At 41.1% G+C, this 17,500-nt stretch overlaps 1 protein-coding gene across 3 annotated transcripts in view; it reads right to left on the bottom strand.

Annotated features, from left to right (window-relative positions):
• Positions 1–387: 387 nt before the first annotated feature.
• The window catches only part of PlexA (plexin A), a 279,111-nt gene continuing 261,998 nt past the window's right edge, over positions 388–17,500 (bottom strand). For 2 of the 3 annotated variants that reach the window (XM_086544782.1, XM_086544784.1), the window contains exons 3-26: positions 13,233–13,415; positions 12,748–12,876; positions 11,950–12,180; positions 11,642–11,804; positions 11,305–11,513; positions 11,051–11,176; positions 10,716–10,917; positions 10,305–10,532; positions 9,991–10,154; positions 9,684–9,868; positions 9,386–9,563; positions 9,115–9,234; positions 8,781–8,996; positions 8,476–8,670; positions 8,094–8,340; positions 7,705–7,969; positions 7,451–7,588; positions 7,107–7,320; positions 6,544–6,748; positions 6,030–6,313; positions 4,894–5,139; positions 4,535–4,703; positions 4,138–4,283; positions 388–3,887 (exon numbers count right to left, since the gene is read on the bottom strand). In XM_086544782.1, coding sequence (XP_086400908.1) covers positions 3,714–3,887; positions 4,138–4,283; positions 4,535–4,703; positions 4,894–5,139; positions 6,030–6,313; positions 6,544–6,748; positions 7,107–7,320; positions 7,451–7,588; positions 7,705–7,969; positions 8,094–8,340; positions 8,476–8,670; positions 8,781–8,996; positions 9,115–9,234; positions 9,386–9,563; positions 9,684–9,868; positions 9,991–10,154; positions 10,305–10,532; positions 10,716–10,917; positions 11,051–11,176; positions 11,305–11,513; positions 11,642–11,804; positions 11,950–12,180; positions 12,748–12,876; positions 13,233–13,415 — 4,617 coding nt within the window. In that variant the 3' untranslated portion in view covers positions 388–3,713. The remainder of the gene's footprint in view (positions 3,888–4,137; positions 4,284–4,534; positions 4,704–4,893; positions 5,140–6,029; positions 6,314–6,543; positions 6,749–7,106; positions 7,321–7,450; positions 7,589–7,704; positions 7,970–8,093; positions 8,341–8,475; positions 8,671–8,780; positions 8,997–9,114; positions 9,235–9,385; positions 9,564–9,683; positions 9,869–9,990; positions 10,155–10,304; positions 10,533–10,715; positions 10,918–11,050; positions 11,177–11,304; positions 11,514–11,641; positions 11,805–11,949; positions 12,181–12,747; positions 12,877–13,232; positions 13,416–17,500) is intronic. The other variant, XM_086544785.1, reaches the window with a different exon arrangement.

Here is a 17,500-nt window from a genome sequence, read left to right as displayed (position 1 = left end):
TCCCTACTGGTTAGTAAACTGAAGACAGAAATCTACTCAGGGACTCAGCCTGCATTTAAATACGAGACTCGTGGTGGTGTTGTGAAACAGTGTGTGTGGCAATATCAAAACGGTATGTTATAAAACTTGACTTACATTTTCAATGGCATAAGCGAAAATGATCAATAACAATTTAAATAGTTATCATCGAGATCTAGTACACAGTTCATATTCAGGTTAAAATCACCATAATCATCACTCCTATTTGCAATTTCCTCGCATATTACTGCTCAAACAACAATCAGTCTCCATCACATCATTACCGTTACTCAAAGAATCCTTACACAACCATCATTATCTAAAAAATATATATATCTATATATAGGACAGAGTAATAAGTACCAAAAATACAGTGAAAAAATTTATTGATCCATTTATATGAAACACAGACTTGACATACACATAACGTGCGCCTGTACAGTGGGACGCGCGGGAAATCATGGTACACGGCAGGCATGGTCGGCGGCCGGGACTAGACCAGGGCCCAACGAAGACCGGACAGAGACTCGCTCCCTGTGCTCATGGTTTTCTCTTTTTTTTTCCTCTTTTCTTCTTCTTCTTCTTCTTCGAATCTGGGAACAACTCTCAACAAATTGCCGAACTAAAAAATAATATATATAACAACGCATACAGAAGGTGACGGTCCAAAAAAAAAGAAAGAAAAAGAAAAAGAAAATTAAAAGGACGGGGAGAAGAAAAACAAACAATAAAAAAAAGAAAATGCGTTTCTATCATTTACAAAAAAAGGAAGAAGTGTAACGTTATGATACATATATATATATAAAAGAGAGTCCAAACATTTGGCTACAGGACCCTGGAATGCAGAGGTGTGGCGGGCCGCCGACCCACCTCCATGAGTATATACAAACCGCCTCTTTCTCACCGAGGCTACAGTCTTCTTCTGGCCAACAAAATCTTCCGTTTGGTCCTAGGACGCGAGCTAAGTAGACAATGATAGAATTTGTATCAACATCATTAATAATTAATACCAGTAATGATTGTATCAAATGGTCTTATGAGTACTAATATAATACAAAGGAACTATTCACAAATGAATGTACATAGATGGGTGTGAGAGTAGAGTGTGAGAGAGACATAACTCAACCGTAGTTCCGAGACCACTTGACAGCTAGCTAACAGTGGCCTGTCTTAGCCGTACGTAATCTTTACACCTTTCAGATTATTATATTCATTAGACATGAGCACCTCAGTGAGAGATTAAGCCAGAGATTGGAAAAATTTGAAAGTTGATCTTTCTTTTTTTTTTTTTTTTTTTTTTTCTTTTGTCGTTAGATGGTTTTCATTCTGAAGAGAGATCCCCCCCCTCACCGAGCCTCTGTAGAAACAGGTGCTGAAACAAGCTCCGTTTATGATAATAAAAGATTTGATACAATTTGGAAAACCACAATTTCAAGAACGGACATATTAATTAAAGTTATTGCAAAAATCTTGTCTGCACTGATATTTCATTCGGTAATATCTAAAAAGCTCAAAACATGGAAATACATAAAAGGATTATTAGTCCACAGCTCTTTTAAAAAAGTACATCCTCTTCATATAAACAAGGAGCGTTATTACTAAAACCCTGCGCCATCTCCATCTACAATTAAAAAAACTCCACTGATACAAACCATCGCAGTGGCATGGGCGTCATGACAGACATGGTCTAATAAAGAAAAAAAAAAAATAAAAAAAAATAAAAGGAATAACCAAAAGAAAAAGAATACAAAATGAAACAAGAAAAAAAATATCCCACTCAAAACAATATCATAAAAAAAATGAACGAACGAGGGGAAACTGATGGCTAAATGATGGAGTTGATTACATAACAAACTGTGAGGTGTCCAGGTATCTTCAGACCACCTACGGATATAACCAAATTTCGTGAACACAGCTACACTCATGAGCACATTGAGTCTCCCTCAAGTTGAGCTCTGCCAGCATGGTGGAGCCTCACTTTTACCGCCGACGACAACAAGGACAATCTCAAGATCTACACCTACACAAAGGCATTTATATTAAAATCATAACAAGTTCCACTAAAAAGTCATTTTATGATCCTCAGGTGTCATGAACTACTATATCATTCCCATAAACCGTTACGGAAAGGTATATAGGATATGAGAACAGAACGTAACATTTGTAATCTCCACCATGCAAGCAAAATATGCTCAATAAGCTGAGGTCCATAGAACACCAAGACAACACACACGTGGCTTTTCTCTCTGCGCACACATTCACACATGCACATGGCAGTAACAGTATGCGCACACAATCACACACGCAGTTTCGTACACATAGAAATATCACATGAAAACTTGAAACATCTTAAAGTTTTGCACATATGAAATAATGGTACATACGGTAACAGAGCAGCAATGTGGTAATGCACTCAGTTTATGAACTTGGACAAACAGAAGCTTATTAAGAGTAATGATTGCTATGCTTTTTTTCTTTTTTTAAATGCAGGGAATATGGATGATAATCTGTACAGCATTCAGGAAACTATATGATGTGAAGAATTTAGTATTACATGGGGCTGCCTGATGCCAAATCCTTTTTATCAGTCTGAATGATTCTGAAAAACTCTAACTTTCTAGGCAGTCTATAAAGACATTCCTTCACAATTATATCATATAAATCCAAATAACATAATGAATGAATTTGGAATTATCACTACATCTCCACCACTGGACTCTCCTCACGGTGGTGTCTTGAGCAGAGTCTTCTGAACAGCGGAGTCTTGTGCTGAAGTCACGTGCAGTCTTGATGGAAGACGGAAGAGCAAAGGTCAAACAAGTGTTCAGGGCAGGTCTGGCAATAAAAAAAGTGACACTAAACACAAGATGCTGTTTTCTGACACACTGTGAACGAGCACCACTTGAATGCTACCCACGTTTCTTATTGTCCTGGTTTGTAGCACTCAGTCTGCAGTCTACATTGCACACACATGAAACAGCACCAAGATAATCTCATTAAAAAACAATGACTGCAGAACGCACCTCCACTAGTCACATTTCAGTGTATCTTAAGCCAGGGAGTCTGATACAAAGTTACTGTAGTGCATAATGTATATATATATATAGATATATATATATTTATGTATATATATATAGTTTTGCTGCTGCTGCTTCTTGCCTGCTGCTGGGCAAGCTTGTTCGTTGCTTTGTTGCCATTTTCCATGCTCACTCCAGGGCACCATTGCCGTGGGCGTGAGGCACTTCTATTTTCATTCCAGCTGTACATACAGCAACTCACTTTGAGCAGAAACACAACACTCCCACCACTAAACCTTATGTGAATCAAGGCTCTTCATATTCAAATCCGTACACCTGTGGTGTCCCTCTGTTAGGAAATTGTGCATTACCACATGCCCCTGGTGAGTGTCTGGCATGCTGGGGCACGCCAGATAGACCATACACACTGCCATCTACTCCCCCCCATTGGCCCCCATCTCCCATGGCTGCTCCCTGTCCACGGTAAGTGAACATAGTCTCCACCTGTCTATCATAAACGGCAGATTGTGGTGGGGACACGCCATATGGTACCCCTTCATACACATGGTGCGGGGGTGACCCTCCATATGGGCCTGCAGAGAAGGAACCGGGACCCACAAGCCCTGAAGGTGGCACCCTTTGGTCGGGTCCAGCCCGTGGGTCTGGGGGGGCGTCCTGTCAGTCTTGGTCTGTGGTCATTATGCTGTGAACCTGCTCTAGCCGGTAAGCCAATCGGTTCTTGGTCGAGAACTCGTCCTCTTCTAAGGTCAACATTAGTTGGTCGCTATACTTGAAGGCATAGCCATACAGCTCTGCCAGTGCTGCCAGACTATTGAACTCTGAATTGTGCATCTGAAATTAATGAAGGGAAATAACAATTAATCACTTCTCAAGATGAAACAAAAGTTAAATGAAACAAAATTTTTGCTACTCTTTACTTCCACCATTCAAAAACAGTTCTCTATATCATGACAACTAACATTATGGAGAACATTCCATAATATTTTCACTTCAATTATTTTTGCAAATTAAGCGGAAATGAAAATGAAACTTGACTCTCACTTCCTGACAAAAAATCAACAAAAACCTAAGAAGCCCTTACCCTTGATTCTTCTGCCAACATGGCATTCATATCCTGGTCAGAGATGGGTTGCATAATCTTAATGTCGGCATAATATCGCTCTACCCATTCCTTGTAGACAGGGATGTCTTTGGCATATAGCAGCTTAGAACTTGGAGAATCTTTACCTGTTTGGATAAAAGAATGCATCAGTATTATCGTAAGTAAATAAATATGCAAGAAAAAAGTTTTGTGAACTAAAACAAAGCTTGAAAGACATCATTCCAATATAATTAATCAATGCTAAAAGCACATAAATTAGAAAATGTTATCATACAAACACTTTCTGAAAACAAATTCAAACTCATCATATATCCTCAAATAGTTAAATAACATCAGGAAGATCTTACAAAGCCTTTCTTATCGCCTGTTAACTCACCTAATCTATGATCGGATGTAGAACACGAATCCATGAATGTCTGAGCGACTACGGAGAGGCAGGCATCCACAATATTGGACTTGTGAATGTCAAATACAAAATTGGGGTTCTTTATGAGGTTGACCCAGAACCTGAGGGGTAGGCTGTTGCTCTTCCAAGTGTGTACCACCTGCAATGCAAAAAAAACAAACAAATATTACGTCATTCTTGTGATATCTTTATCCTCCGCGATCAATTCAAGTGAACTTGCACATCAATCATTGCCTTTCGAAATGTAAAACATGAAATAACAATGGGTATCTCAAAAATAAACCCAAAAATAAAATAAACAGCAGTTTCAAATCTGCCTCCTCACTTACCTCTGGATCTGTAATGCCATGCTGTAGTGCCTGATCATCCAAGAAGTCAAACATATATTTAATTGCTAAGGGAAGGGCAGAGCCACGGTGAGCAGTGCTGAATATGGTCTCGAACAGATCGTCCACAAACTTCTGCAGGGTAAGCTTCGTCGAGAGGAGACGCGTGAGGTAGATTTCTGACACCATCTTATTCGTGCGTTCTCCCTCACGCTGTTCAGACTCTTGTTGGCGGACCAAGTGCCACACCTGAGGAGCCATCCAGGTAAAAAGGGAGGGAGGGAGGGGGGATCATTAGTCCAGTTCACATTCGTAAGTCCTCCTAAAAGCTATATGTCAAGAGATATTTCCAACAAAACCACTACATATTGCAGAGGAATATGTAGTGCTACATATCGCAAAGGAAATATAGCACAGACATACAGTAATCAGCTGATTTGTAAGGATTTCATCTATCACTTATGTATTACTTTCTTAGAATCTTTTACAGTACATTAGAAATTAATTACATTCATTACATTAATAACAATTTGCAACCACAACACACACGACAGAGAACATTAACATTCCATTGAGAAAATCATAATCTGGACTTGAAATCTTAAGTAATTCTTCTATAACACAGTAATTCTGTTCTTGAATCTGTTCTTGACATGCTTTGAGGTATAACTAGATCATTTGTTTCCAATGCTGTGAATTTGTTTACTGTTATTTCTTTCACTGATCATTTGAATCCCTATTCAGTACTATGCAACACAAGTGCAGGTTAGTAACCGTCAGTGAACTGAAAATAACCATGCAGTGACTCAAATGAAGCAAAAAAACAACACAAAAACAAAAAAACAGAACACAAAAAACATTAATTACAGCATTCAATTTTTCTTGTACCAAATTATGTACAACATTGCCAATTCAAAACGTGTAAAAGATTAATTAAAGTGGTAAAAATGTAGAAAAAAAAATCAGAAAAAAATACAAAAACGCTTCAAATAAGCATCACATGAAAAAAAGGAAAAAAAAAGGAAAAAAAAAGGAAAAAAAAAAAAAAGTACACAAGAATACAAAAAATCCACACAATCCAAAAGGAGAAAAAGGAAAGAGAAATACTGGCTTGTAACCTGCCTTGTTTTGCAACAGACCTTTGCTCCTACCTTTACCCCGGCTTCATTATCGTGGTTAAGGGGTGAAGTGGCTCGCGAGAGAGGTGGACTGGAGGAGTTCAGTTTGCTCCTGTTGAGTGTGTCGTACTTGTGGTGCGACTTGTCAGATTTGTCGGAGAGTATTAACATGTAGATGGACGACTGCTTGGGTATGAGCGTCAGCTGGGCTTGGTCGGGCACATTGTAATGGCCGAGGGTATTGAGTTTCTTCCAACCACCTTCTGGTCGTGTGGTTGTGTCTTCATCATAGAGAATCAGGCGGCCTGTAGAAAGGCAAGATACTGATGATAAAGTTCATCTATATAGTATCACTACATAAGAAAAAGCAAGTGCTCATGGCCATCTAGTCATCAAAAACAAGTTCCTTTACATTCTCTGATACTGGACTCTTTTAGAGTTTATCCTATTATTCAATTGGAAAAAAAGAAAGAACAAAAAGGATAAAAAAAACAAGCCATTCATCCAACTGGATAAGGATGGCCACTTTCTTTACCTGACGTTCCAGTGCGCCATTCCAGATCCAAGTCTTCTCTTCGTGGACGCTGTGAGTAAGGATATGACCGATATATGGCATCTAGAGACTTCTCCTTCACCTGAGAGATGGTGTCACAATCCAGGACCTTGACTGGGGTCTCGTCTCCTTCCATGGGTCCATCTACACTTCCCATGTACAGATTACACATGGACACATACACCGTCTGCAAGGGTTAATGACTTTAGTACCAATTCCTTTTGTGAATATAAAAACCTAGACACAAAATTAATCTTAATTCAGAAACCTGAATGAAAATGTTATTGCCAAGAGAGCTTACTAACTTACACTGATCCCATTGTACTAATATATATTTGCAAATTATGATCAAATATGACTTAGCGCACAGTATTTCAATTCAAAAACATCTTTTCATTGCAGTTTCCCGATATTGCATTAGATCAGGACTAACATAAAAAAAAATATACATAATAATAATTCTTAAATCCATCATTATGACACAAATAAAACAAACTATAGAAAGAGCATCTGTCCTGGAACAAAAACTAAATCCAAAGTCGTACCATTTCCTTGTAGTCAATGCTCTGGCGAATGAGTTTCTCCTCAGACAGAGAATATCTTGCTTCTGAAGTGACAGCGTCCACAGGACCTTTGTCCACTTGTTGTTTGATGGCTCTGAACAACATGTAGAGTGGCTCTCCAGCACACTCCTTCAAGAACTTGTACAGCAGGAAAGTGAACCAAGACGAAAGCATCTTCTCGGCAACACTCTCCGTTCTGTAGATTAAAATGTAAACATATTTTATGAAACGAACATAGAGGCAATAAACACCTGTATCAAAACATTTTCCAATACAATTTTTAACATTTTTGAGTACATAATAAATAACCTCGGGAAGTTACAAACCTTCTGAAGAGAAGTTTAGGATGGATCTTTCCTTCAATACATTTTTCAATCAATTCTGCAAGGAGAGTCTTCAGGATGTCTGAGCAGTACTCCATTTTTCCTTGCAATGCCACCATGATGAGGGAAGCTACATTTACCCTGAAAGAAAACAAAAAAAATTAATAAATCTTTTGTAAAAGATATTCAAATTCTGACATTTTAACATGAGGCAGAAAATTGCTTATACTGTTGAATAAAAAAGTCTCGCATCTTACCTGTCTCTCATAGAAAAGTATCTGTTAGATTCCAAGGTTCGAATAAACAGCAGCAAGAATGTCTTGTTCATTATAAGCTGGCCGAAGAGCTTCAGGCCTTTCTCCTTCCTCGCGAGGTCTGGCCGGTCCATCTGCAGTACAGTCGTCTCTTCCAGGTTGGGGAACAGGATCTTCATGGCATAGGTACGGTACTCCAGGAAGGGAATACCACCACAGGTCAGGTCACTGGTCAAGTCTGTCATCTCCGTCTGCAGTTCAGCAAAGGCTGGAAAACAAAGATTGGCGGTGATACTGACATGTAAATCCATCAGAACAGGAAATAAAAGACGAAGCTTTAAAAAGAGATGTGATCTTCATAACCCCTCTTTCAGAAATTGACAGTTACTAACCTTCCTTGCATTCGGCTGCCACACGCAGTTCCAGAATGTCCATTTGCTCTTGCATGCTTTTGAGAACTCTCGAGTTCTGGTTGCTCTTTTGACGATAGACGATGAGGCAAATCACCAAGATTAGGATAAGAACCACTGCACCAACTGAGAGACTAATAATCAGTTGTTTGGAGAGTGTTCCAAAGTCCTTTGTATTGGCATACTTCAAGTATCCAATCTTGTATGTGCGATTACCACCTACAATTACCTGAAAGTGCAAGTGAAAAATACATTAATGCATGTGATCAAACTTATAAAATCATTAGGCTCAAAGATCTCTAAAGATACAAAAATGACAAAAGTAATAAAGTAAAAAAGAAAAAAAAAACATCCACACACTCACCACAACCAAGGGCAGGTCATTGTTATTGAGTGGCGCAGGCTGCTCTTTGGGTGGGCGGCAGGTCAGCTGTGACCGAGATAATGAAGTGACGTTGCAAGACTCGGCGCCAATGAGGACCTCAACATCAATCTCTTGTGCAGCTCTGTCCAGGTTCTTACCGTTGATTGTAAGGTAATCGGACTTGTACATCTTGATCTGGAAAATCAGAGGGTTGCCTTTAGACCATGAATACCCTATTTTGACTGCACATATTTCATCTAAGGTGAGAATCACAGAAATTAGCAGATGTATCCCCTTCAGCTTACCTGTCCTTCATCCTCAAAGGTGAAGTATTCTGGTTTTGGGAAAACAAGGAAAGAAGAAAACCCTCCTTTCTGGAGATCGCGAACAGACTTTACATTATCCATGATGAAGCCATAGTCAAGCATCATGCCATTTTCCTCATCAATCCGCTCATTGCTATCCACTGCAATAGCTGGTGATTTGCATTCCATCCTTGTTGCATTCTTCACGTGACAAGGCTGTAGAAAATTTAATGTAAATATCTAAATGTCTTTCTTGCTTTAAAGAAAATCCTTTTCACACATATCCATGAATCTGTATATCCACATATGTTACATAGAAAATGAAGATACTTACATTTGTGTATTCCTTGTCCTTGTACATGACATACATCTTTGGCTTACGAATGACATTGAAATTGGTGCCATCAACAGTGATGATTATGCCTCCAGAGGGAATACCTCTTGGACCATTTCTCTGCAAAAAACAAAGTACATCAGTGCATGCTAAAATCATCAGAAAGATTTTTCACATTATTACAATGAAATACATACTACAAGGTTTATAAGCTAGTTTAAAACCCTACATCTTTTTCATAGAAAACAGTAGGTTAATAAAAGTGACTCACAACGCCTGCCTGTCCCACTCTGCCAGACTTGACGGATGTAATTTCTGGGTCGTCAACATAGGTGAAGTACTTCCCCTCCAGCTTTCTTCGGCCATTGTCAAACGTCATTTCAATACTACCTTCCTTTTGCAAGTTCGAGTATGAAGATGTGATGCAGGTTGCTGTGCTTGCATTTGTGCTGTGGAATAAATAAATCTTTACAGAAACTGTCCTAGAAAATCAATGGTGTATGGATAATAATATCTGCTATTATTGCTGAATTCATCCATGACAGAAATTGATAACACTTAGCACATACTTCTGAATTCTGCATGGAAGTCCGTTGATGAAGGCTCTGATGCGGCTGCCAGCATTCATGTACTTGCCAATGATGTGGAGCACTGTACCTCCAGACCTTGGTCCTGAATCCGGTGTCAAGTCCGTTATCACTGGATTCACGAAGCGATACTTGTCTTGGGACTCGCCACGGTATTCACGAGCCACCTGGAACATGACATTTTTGATTATTTTTCTCACTTGGGTCTGATACACACATATGGATTACATTGTCATGAATTGTAAAGTCACTTCTGCTACTGGTGGTAACGGCACTGGATATTACAAACCTTTACAACAATTGGTCCTTCCTTAAAGTCATTCACTCCTGGGCTGTCCACCATGCAAGTAACCTTCCTGGTCTTGACATATGACTCACGAAATGGTTGGCAGTTAATTCCAGCAACAGTTATTCCATCATAGATGTCATCAATTTGCTTGCCCAAGTTAATACCTAAGGAGGGAGGAAAAATTTAGTCAGTTTAAAATATTGCATGATCTACCACAATCTACTTGGTACAAAGACATTCAAATTTTCTAAAGAGAATGGCCACTGATATTCACACCTTTCATCAAAGTCCAAAACAAAACCAAATAAAAGTACCTTCTATTGTAACATTTGTGCCTCCATCCCAGGGGCCACTTCGCGGGTAAAAGTTTGTAATGTTAATATTGGGACAGGTGCGATCCCTGTCTAACCATGTCCCGTCCTCACACTGGGCAGCCACCTCACAGCGACTGGTCGACTGACACCAGCCACATTTATAGCGCTCGGCTAGACTCAAGCACATGCCACAGTTGTTGGCCATGAGCTGACACTGAAACACCAGCACTGGTTGGAGGAAGAAAAGAAGAGAAAAATGAAAAAAACATGAATAGGTTAAACAGATAATATAGATAACTTGCAACATATCATTGTACAATATTCAATACTCCAATATGTGAACTATTATTGAGGAAATATGGTTGTGACAGCATGTATCAATTTCAAAAAATTATAAAATATTGAACTCACCATGAATGTTATCTGGATTATCAAGGGGCTTTGATCCTCCCCAGATCACAGCAAATGTTGCATTAGTTGATGGTGCAGCAGTTGTGTATGAAAATTCCATTCTGTCACAGTATATAGTGTCACTCAGCAAGTTGGCATTCACACTGGTCACTCTTCCTTCAATGTTGAACTGACACACAAACCTTGTCTGTGTGATGAATTGCTGCAAAAGATACAAAAAAAAAAATCATTTTTGATATTCATGAAAGCAGGACAAACCTGACTGTCCAAGAGAAGATATACAACAGATGCAGATTTCTATTTTCACGTGTAAATCAAAGACAACTCATACTTACAGCTATATTGTCAACCTTGACCTTGATTGACTTATCGGTGCCTGATGAAACCAAAATTTCTTGGCTCTCCAGAAAAGTAATTCTAGGACAAAATGAAGGCCCACTTCTGATGCTTGGTCCAACACGCTGGAAAAAAAAAGAAAAAAAGTTCAGATCAATGCTATACATCCATCAAAAGGGCTGCAAGATATTCCTCTGAAGCTGCTCATTATCAAAACACAAGATTTAAACATTCACAGATCATACAAACTTACATTTACACCATTGACTAGAACATCATTTCTACAATTTTCTGCCGAGTCATGTGTGCACCGATGGCCGTCAACACACCAGTCACAGGGGAATGGGGATGACACACATTCAGTGCAGGAGCTGTAGGTATTGCAGTCGAAAAATGTGAAGTTTGTGCATACAAACTCTGGTCCCTCGGACTTTCGCACACAAAGCTTTGCTGTGAAGTGATCTGAAATGGGGGGAAAAATATTCATAAAACACATGTACTATACTGCATACATCAATTATCCTATACATATCAAAATTGTAGAATCTGCAGTAAAATCAAATTCAGGTAACCAAGAAAAACACACTTACGTTTGTTCTGTGGGATGTCAGGAAGCATGTCATTCCGGGGAGTCGTGCAAGAGACCCCTTGTGCAGTTCGCTTGGCATTTGTGGTCAGGTCTTTGCCCATAGCACTGAAGACACACTGTAGTGGTCCATCCACTGATGGTAGGTTGTCAATCATCAGTGCTAACTGTAAGGGGAAGAAAAATTCAACATTTAATTATCAAATAACTCTACATAAGTAAAACAGACATAGCATACAGAAACAAATTCAAACTGCAAAAAAAAATAGACAAATAATCTTTCCTATCAGCCTTTAAAACAAATCAACTCACAGTTCTGGCAGTAGTCCTCTGTAGCTTGTCTGGCATGACTGTGGTGATGGTGGTGCAGCGCCCGGTCTTGTAGCTCACCCAGTGCTGAGGGTCCTGGGTGGCGTCACGGCAGTCTCGGCGCAGAGAGCACTTGTTCTCCAAGGAGCACCAGCCACAGTAAGGATCACGGGCACCTAAGCACTGGTTACATCCCTCGTATATGCTGCACTCTTGGGCTTTTACTTTTGAGATCTGTGGAAAAATATATTTTTTTAAATCTGATAAACACATATAAATGCATACATAAATATATAAACATATTTATATCTATAGCTATATGCATATAAATATTATGTATATGTATAAATATATTATATTTTTGAAGTTAATCAGCCTACATATAAAAATACTGACAATCTGCAAATAGCAATAGTTCTTAACCTGGTGTGAGAGAGCCCAGGGGAAAAATAAGGAAGTACTGTGATTATTTGTAATTCTCTTAGGAAGTGGGTCACCTAAGTCTATCAATTAAGACTTCAGAAGTATTTTTTTCCACAAGTCACCAACATACATATAACCCATATAACTGTATATATCAATATGTGATACAACTCAGGTGATGAACACATATAAATCTGCAGACATTTGCTTTTAATCAAATGTCACACTGTTATACCTAAAAAAGTATTTTTCTCTCTCTTAACAAAGAAAGTAATCTCATATAGAAAAAAATGTACCATCATTCAATCCTTCAACCACTTTTCTATATTCTCCATCTATAACAACGAGAACACGACAGGCAGATGGCCCAATAATTACCTTGTTACTAGTCATAACATACAGGTGGTCGCCCGCCTTGTCAAAGTGCATGTCCTGCCTGACAGGTGAGCCCTGGTCCACCATGATGTCATCGTATTCCAGCGCATTATTCTGGTTCTCTATCACAACCTGCAAGAGGACGGAAGCATTAAATCGGAATATCTATAATTCTAATAGTATTCAAATCCCGGAAATGGAATTGTGGTTAAGTGCAACCTGAGCCCAGAGGAGGGGATGGTAAAGATATGCTTGAAATGTTCCATGACCAATATCAAAGCCACAAGGGCAAGCCATGGCACCCTTTTAAAGCCACAGCTTCCAATCTAAGCTCTGACAATTTATGTCCCACTCACATAAATAAGAAAATGAAATTACATTCTCTAAAACCAACCAAACCCAAAATTAGATACAATATTAAAAATCAATGATACCGCATGTCTAAATGAATATCCATCAGCGGGAAAGAACATCAATCAGGCTAATACCTTCTTCAAGTGGCCCTGCGCCGTGCCAAGGAAGACCACCGTGTAAACCTCCGTCGACGTGGCAGCGACGGCGGTCAGTCGCGTCGGGAAGGTGAGGATGGCGAGCCCTTCTACAGGCTGCTCTCCGCCCAGGGGCGTGTTCACATCCATGCCGCAGAAATCCTCGTTCAGATCCTTGATCCTCTGTAAAAGCAAAAGGAGGTTAGAATGCTATTCCCTTTGTTGGGTACTCGATGTTTAATAACTATTAGTCTTGATATCATGGCCGTAGGAATAAATGACCCTGTAAGGCAGAGTAAAATTATGTTTTCTAGCTAGATATTTATGTATAGTCCTCCTGCAAGTTGGCGTTGTATGACTGTCGGAGGTTTCATCACTTTTGACGACATTCCAGATCTATTGTAAAAAAAAAATTCCCATTCGGCGTGACAACTTTTTCTCCAAAGAACCAGGGGACTTACTTACTCTGCTGAATTACAAAATTACCGGCAATTGAATAGAAGGACATGGGAAACACTGCCGATTTTCTATTTTTTTCCTAATGACAAACGGAATTATAAAAGAAAGAACATGAACACCCAGGCAGAGACGGAAACATAATGGGTCGTTTGTTCTCCGATTTGATTTGTGTTTCCGCTCATAATTTGCCAAATAGCATTTTCAAATTTTGTCCATCATTAGCAATATCATATCCCGCATATGCACTTCAAACTTTTTTAATGACAGAAAACGAAATGAAATCAGCAAGTACCAATCGATCTGCCAAGAAATATTGACTGTATGGCAGATTTGCTGGAGTTCGAATCCAAAAGTTTCGAATCACAGACACAGCGGCGAAGCAAGGCGCTTTGGGTTCATAGAGCGAAGCGGGTAGAAACTGGCGGGAAATGTGCTAATGTGATTGCCCCCTAAATTAGCTAGGGCCGAGGAAGTAAAAGGGGGAAAGAAGAGCGAGATATGAAGTGTGGGAAACACACGCACCGGCGTGTGTGACTGTGTGTGTGTGTGTGTGTGTGTGTGTGTGTGTGTGTGTGTGTGTGTGTGTGTGTGTGTGTGTGTGTGTGTGTGTGCGCGCGCGCGCGCGCAAGTAGATTAGAGAGAGCAATAGCGAGAGCGGGAGAGAGATGCAGAAAGAGAAAGAGAGAGAGAGATGAATTAACCGAATGTGTTCTTGTATCACGAGCAGAGCCATTGCTCATCATTCTCCCAAAATAAAACTCCTTGTTGCCATCCAAGCTTCAGCGCCTGGCACTTTTTACCCTCGCTTGGATATGCATTATTCATTCTCATTTGAGATTTATTAACCTGCATCTCCTCTTCAGCGCGTGACAATATGAGCTTCCTATCTCAGCGGGACAGATGACAACCACGTGACTCGTTCAATAATCGGGGCAGCTACGAAGGCACCGTATACTCTCGCATGGTGACCTCAGCAGGGAGAGCGCTGGTGTCACGGAGAGGGAGAGCCATGGAAACAGAGAGAGAGAGAGAGAGAGAGAGAGAGAGAGAGAGAGAGAGAGAGAGAGAGAGAGAGAGAGAGAGAGAGAGAGAGAGAGAGAGAGAGAGAGAGAGAAAGGGGGGGGGGATAGAGAGGATGAGGCAAGGAGGGAGAGAGAGATGCAGGGAGAGCGAAAGAGAGAGAGAGAGCAGACTACGACCGTCCAAAACCCCATCAATCAGTATCTCAGCTCTCATCCTTGGCTCTGACCAAGCTAAATGCTATGTCAACTGCAAAGGGAGTACGTAAACCCGGCACGAGGGAGGGAGGGAGGGGGGGAGAGGGGAGGGAAGGAGGGGCAAGGGGAACGATGCGTACTCAGAAAACACACGCACATCCACACACCTCATCCAACGCGCACTTATCGATCGGCGCTGTTGCCAAGTCGCTCCTTCCCCTCTTACCTTCTCTTTTCGAATCGTCGTCGCCGGGCTGTGTCGTTCCCAACGCCCGCCACGACCAAAAGCAACAGCCATACCCGGGCGACGACAAGCCGCGAGCGAGACGGAAACGAAAAAGGAAGATGCATCCGAAACGGGAAGGAGGCTGCCGCTGCTGGCAAAACACGCTCCACAATAAGACGGGCCTTGAAAATATCCCTGGCCTTCCCTCTCTCCTCTTTCCCCTCTCTCGGTCTCTCTCCCTCGCTCACCTCACCTCTCTCTCTCTCTCTCTCTCTCTCTCTCTCTCTCTCTCTCTCTCTCTCTCTCTCTCTCTCTCTCTCTATATATATATATATATATATATATATATATTGCGCCTCCCCCTCTACCTCTCTCCCTCTCCCTGTGTCTCTCAATCTCTGTCTGTCTGTCTGTCTGTCTGTCTGTCTGTCTGTCTGTCTGTCTGTCTGTCTATCTATCTATCTGTCCGCCTGTCTCAATCTCTCTCAATCTTTAACTCTCAATCTCACTCCCACCAACGTTGAAATAGAGAAGTTAGGCTCCCGAGCCTAGTGCCTCTGGTTTCCGGTTTGGCGGAGGTTCATAAGGAGAATATACGTTGATTTCATTAGGCCTTCCGTTCACATAAGACTGTAATGGGAGTCGTCTCTTCCTGCGAATGTCGTCGCCTGCTGCCCTGCCCAACCCCCCGGTCCCCCCTCCCGTGTAAATAACGCCAATGTTATTTCCGGCGCCAATGCCCCCTCGTCAAATCAAAATGAATTCGCTTTGGAGTGGACGACCCTCTGGTAACGTTGGAGGGGAAAAATAAAATAATTTCGACGTAATGCACAGAACAAAACCCTTCTTGGGTATGCGAGATTCGAGGAGAATGACAGTGCACTTTTCACGCGAGAGTCAATTCACAGCCGATGCCTTCGGATTACGCGTGTTGCAAGGGAGGGTGGGGGTGGGGGTGGGGGTAGTAGAAAGAGAGGGAGAAACAGTCGCATTCCTAACTGCTTGTTATTCAGCTTCTATCACGAGGAATAGCTGTTCCGAACTTTCCAGCGAATCAGATAATCCAATAAGAACAAAAGATCTATTGTCCTATAAGTTTTCCAATTCTGTGGATTCCTTTTCTATCAGATTCAAAATAAGAGTAGAATCGACTGTAAAAGCCTTAAATCCCCTCTGAGCGAGCCCCTCCTACCCCTCTCTCTCTCTCCCGTACAGATAAACCGGCCGGCCACTGTCCCGTATATCTTTTCTTATTCCCCTCCCCCTTTCTGGTTTCTCTCTAATTTTGTTTCTCTCTCTATCTCTCTCTTTTACTTCTCCCTCACATTCCTTCCCTCTCCATCTATCTTGACTCACTCTTTCTCTCTTTCCTTCCTTCCCTTATTCCCTCCCTCACTCTCTCCTTCTCTCTTTCCCTCTCGTGCCTCTCCCTGATTATCTCCCTCTCCCTCTAGTGCAGTGGTTCTCAAACTGGGTGCCGCGGCACCCTGGGGTGCCACGGACAGCGCCTAGGGGTGCCACAAGATTGCCATGAATTTTGTCTTGGCTAGATCGTTTCAAGGTACATTTGTAAACCAGTTTGTAGCAGTCTGCCTATAATTAAATGTCGGTGTAGGAAGTTACTTGCTCTAATATATACTCTAATAAATGAGAGTATGTTTGTCCACTATTCAACCCAACTTGAAAAGGATCTGTCAGTCACATCAAGCACATGTATCTCACTAAATCAGGTTAGCTTTTGTTTGTTTTGCTTATTTGACTATCAGTGATTATCATGCCTTTTTTCTTCTTCTTTTTATGCTACTTTGCATTTATAACTCTTAAGTTAATCTAATATTCTGAATCTAATTCTATGTTTGGGCATGTACTACAGTACATCATATGTTAATTTGGGTTTGAGTACGGATAATAATTTTAAATCATTAATTAAAGTAATTCAAACAGGTACAATTTTATATCAGAAGTTAATTCATGTGAGGAGGGGTGATGGTGAAAAAGGGGTGCCACAGAAAGGATTATATAAATTCAGGGTGCCATCACTGAAAAAAGATTGAGAACCACTGCTCTAGTGCTTCTCCCTGGTTCTCTGCCTCTCCCGTATTCTCGCCCTTGCTTCCGGAGAAGTCGGGAAATAGCCGGACAAGTTCAAGCAGCGTTGGGGCTAAAGGGGCGCTTGAGGCTGGATGAAATACATGCTAGTTCCGACAGCGGCAAGTGGACTGCAGGGAGAGTGGGGGAGGGGGGAGAGGGAGAATGGGAAAGGGGGAGGGAGAGGGAGAGAAAAGGGAGGAAGCCTTGGGGTAGGGAAGAGTAGTAGAAGGAAGGGAAGGGGGCAGAGGGAGAGGGGAAGAGGGGGGAGAGGGAAT

This window comes from Penaeus japonicus, unplaced genomic scaffold (assembly GCF_977035675.1).
Source record: "Penaeus japonicus unplaced genomic scaffold, GWHDUDI00000001_assembly GWHDUDI00000015, whole genome shotgun sequence".
NCBI classification, from domain to species: Eukaryota; Metazoa; Arthropoda; class Malacostraca; order Decapoda; family Penaeidae; genus Penaeus; species Penaeus japonicus.
This window is presented reverse-complemented; position numbering and strand designations above follow the sequence as displayed.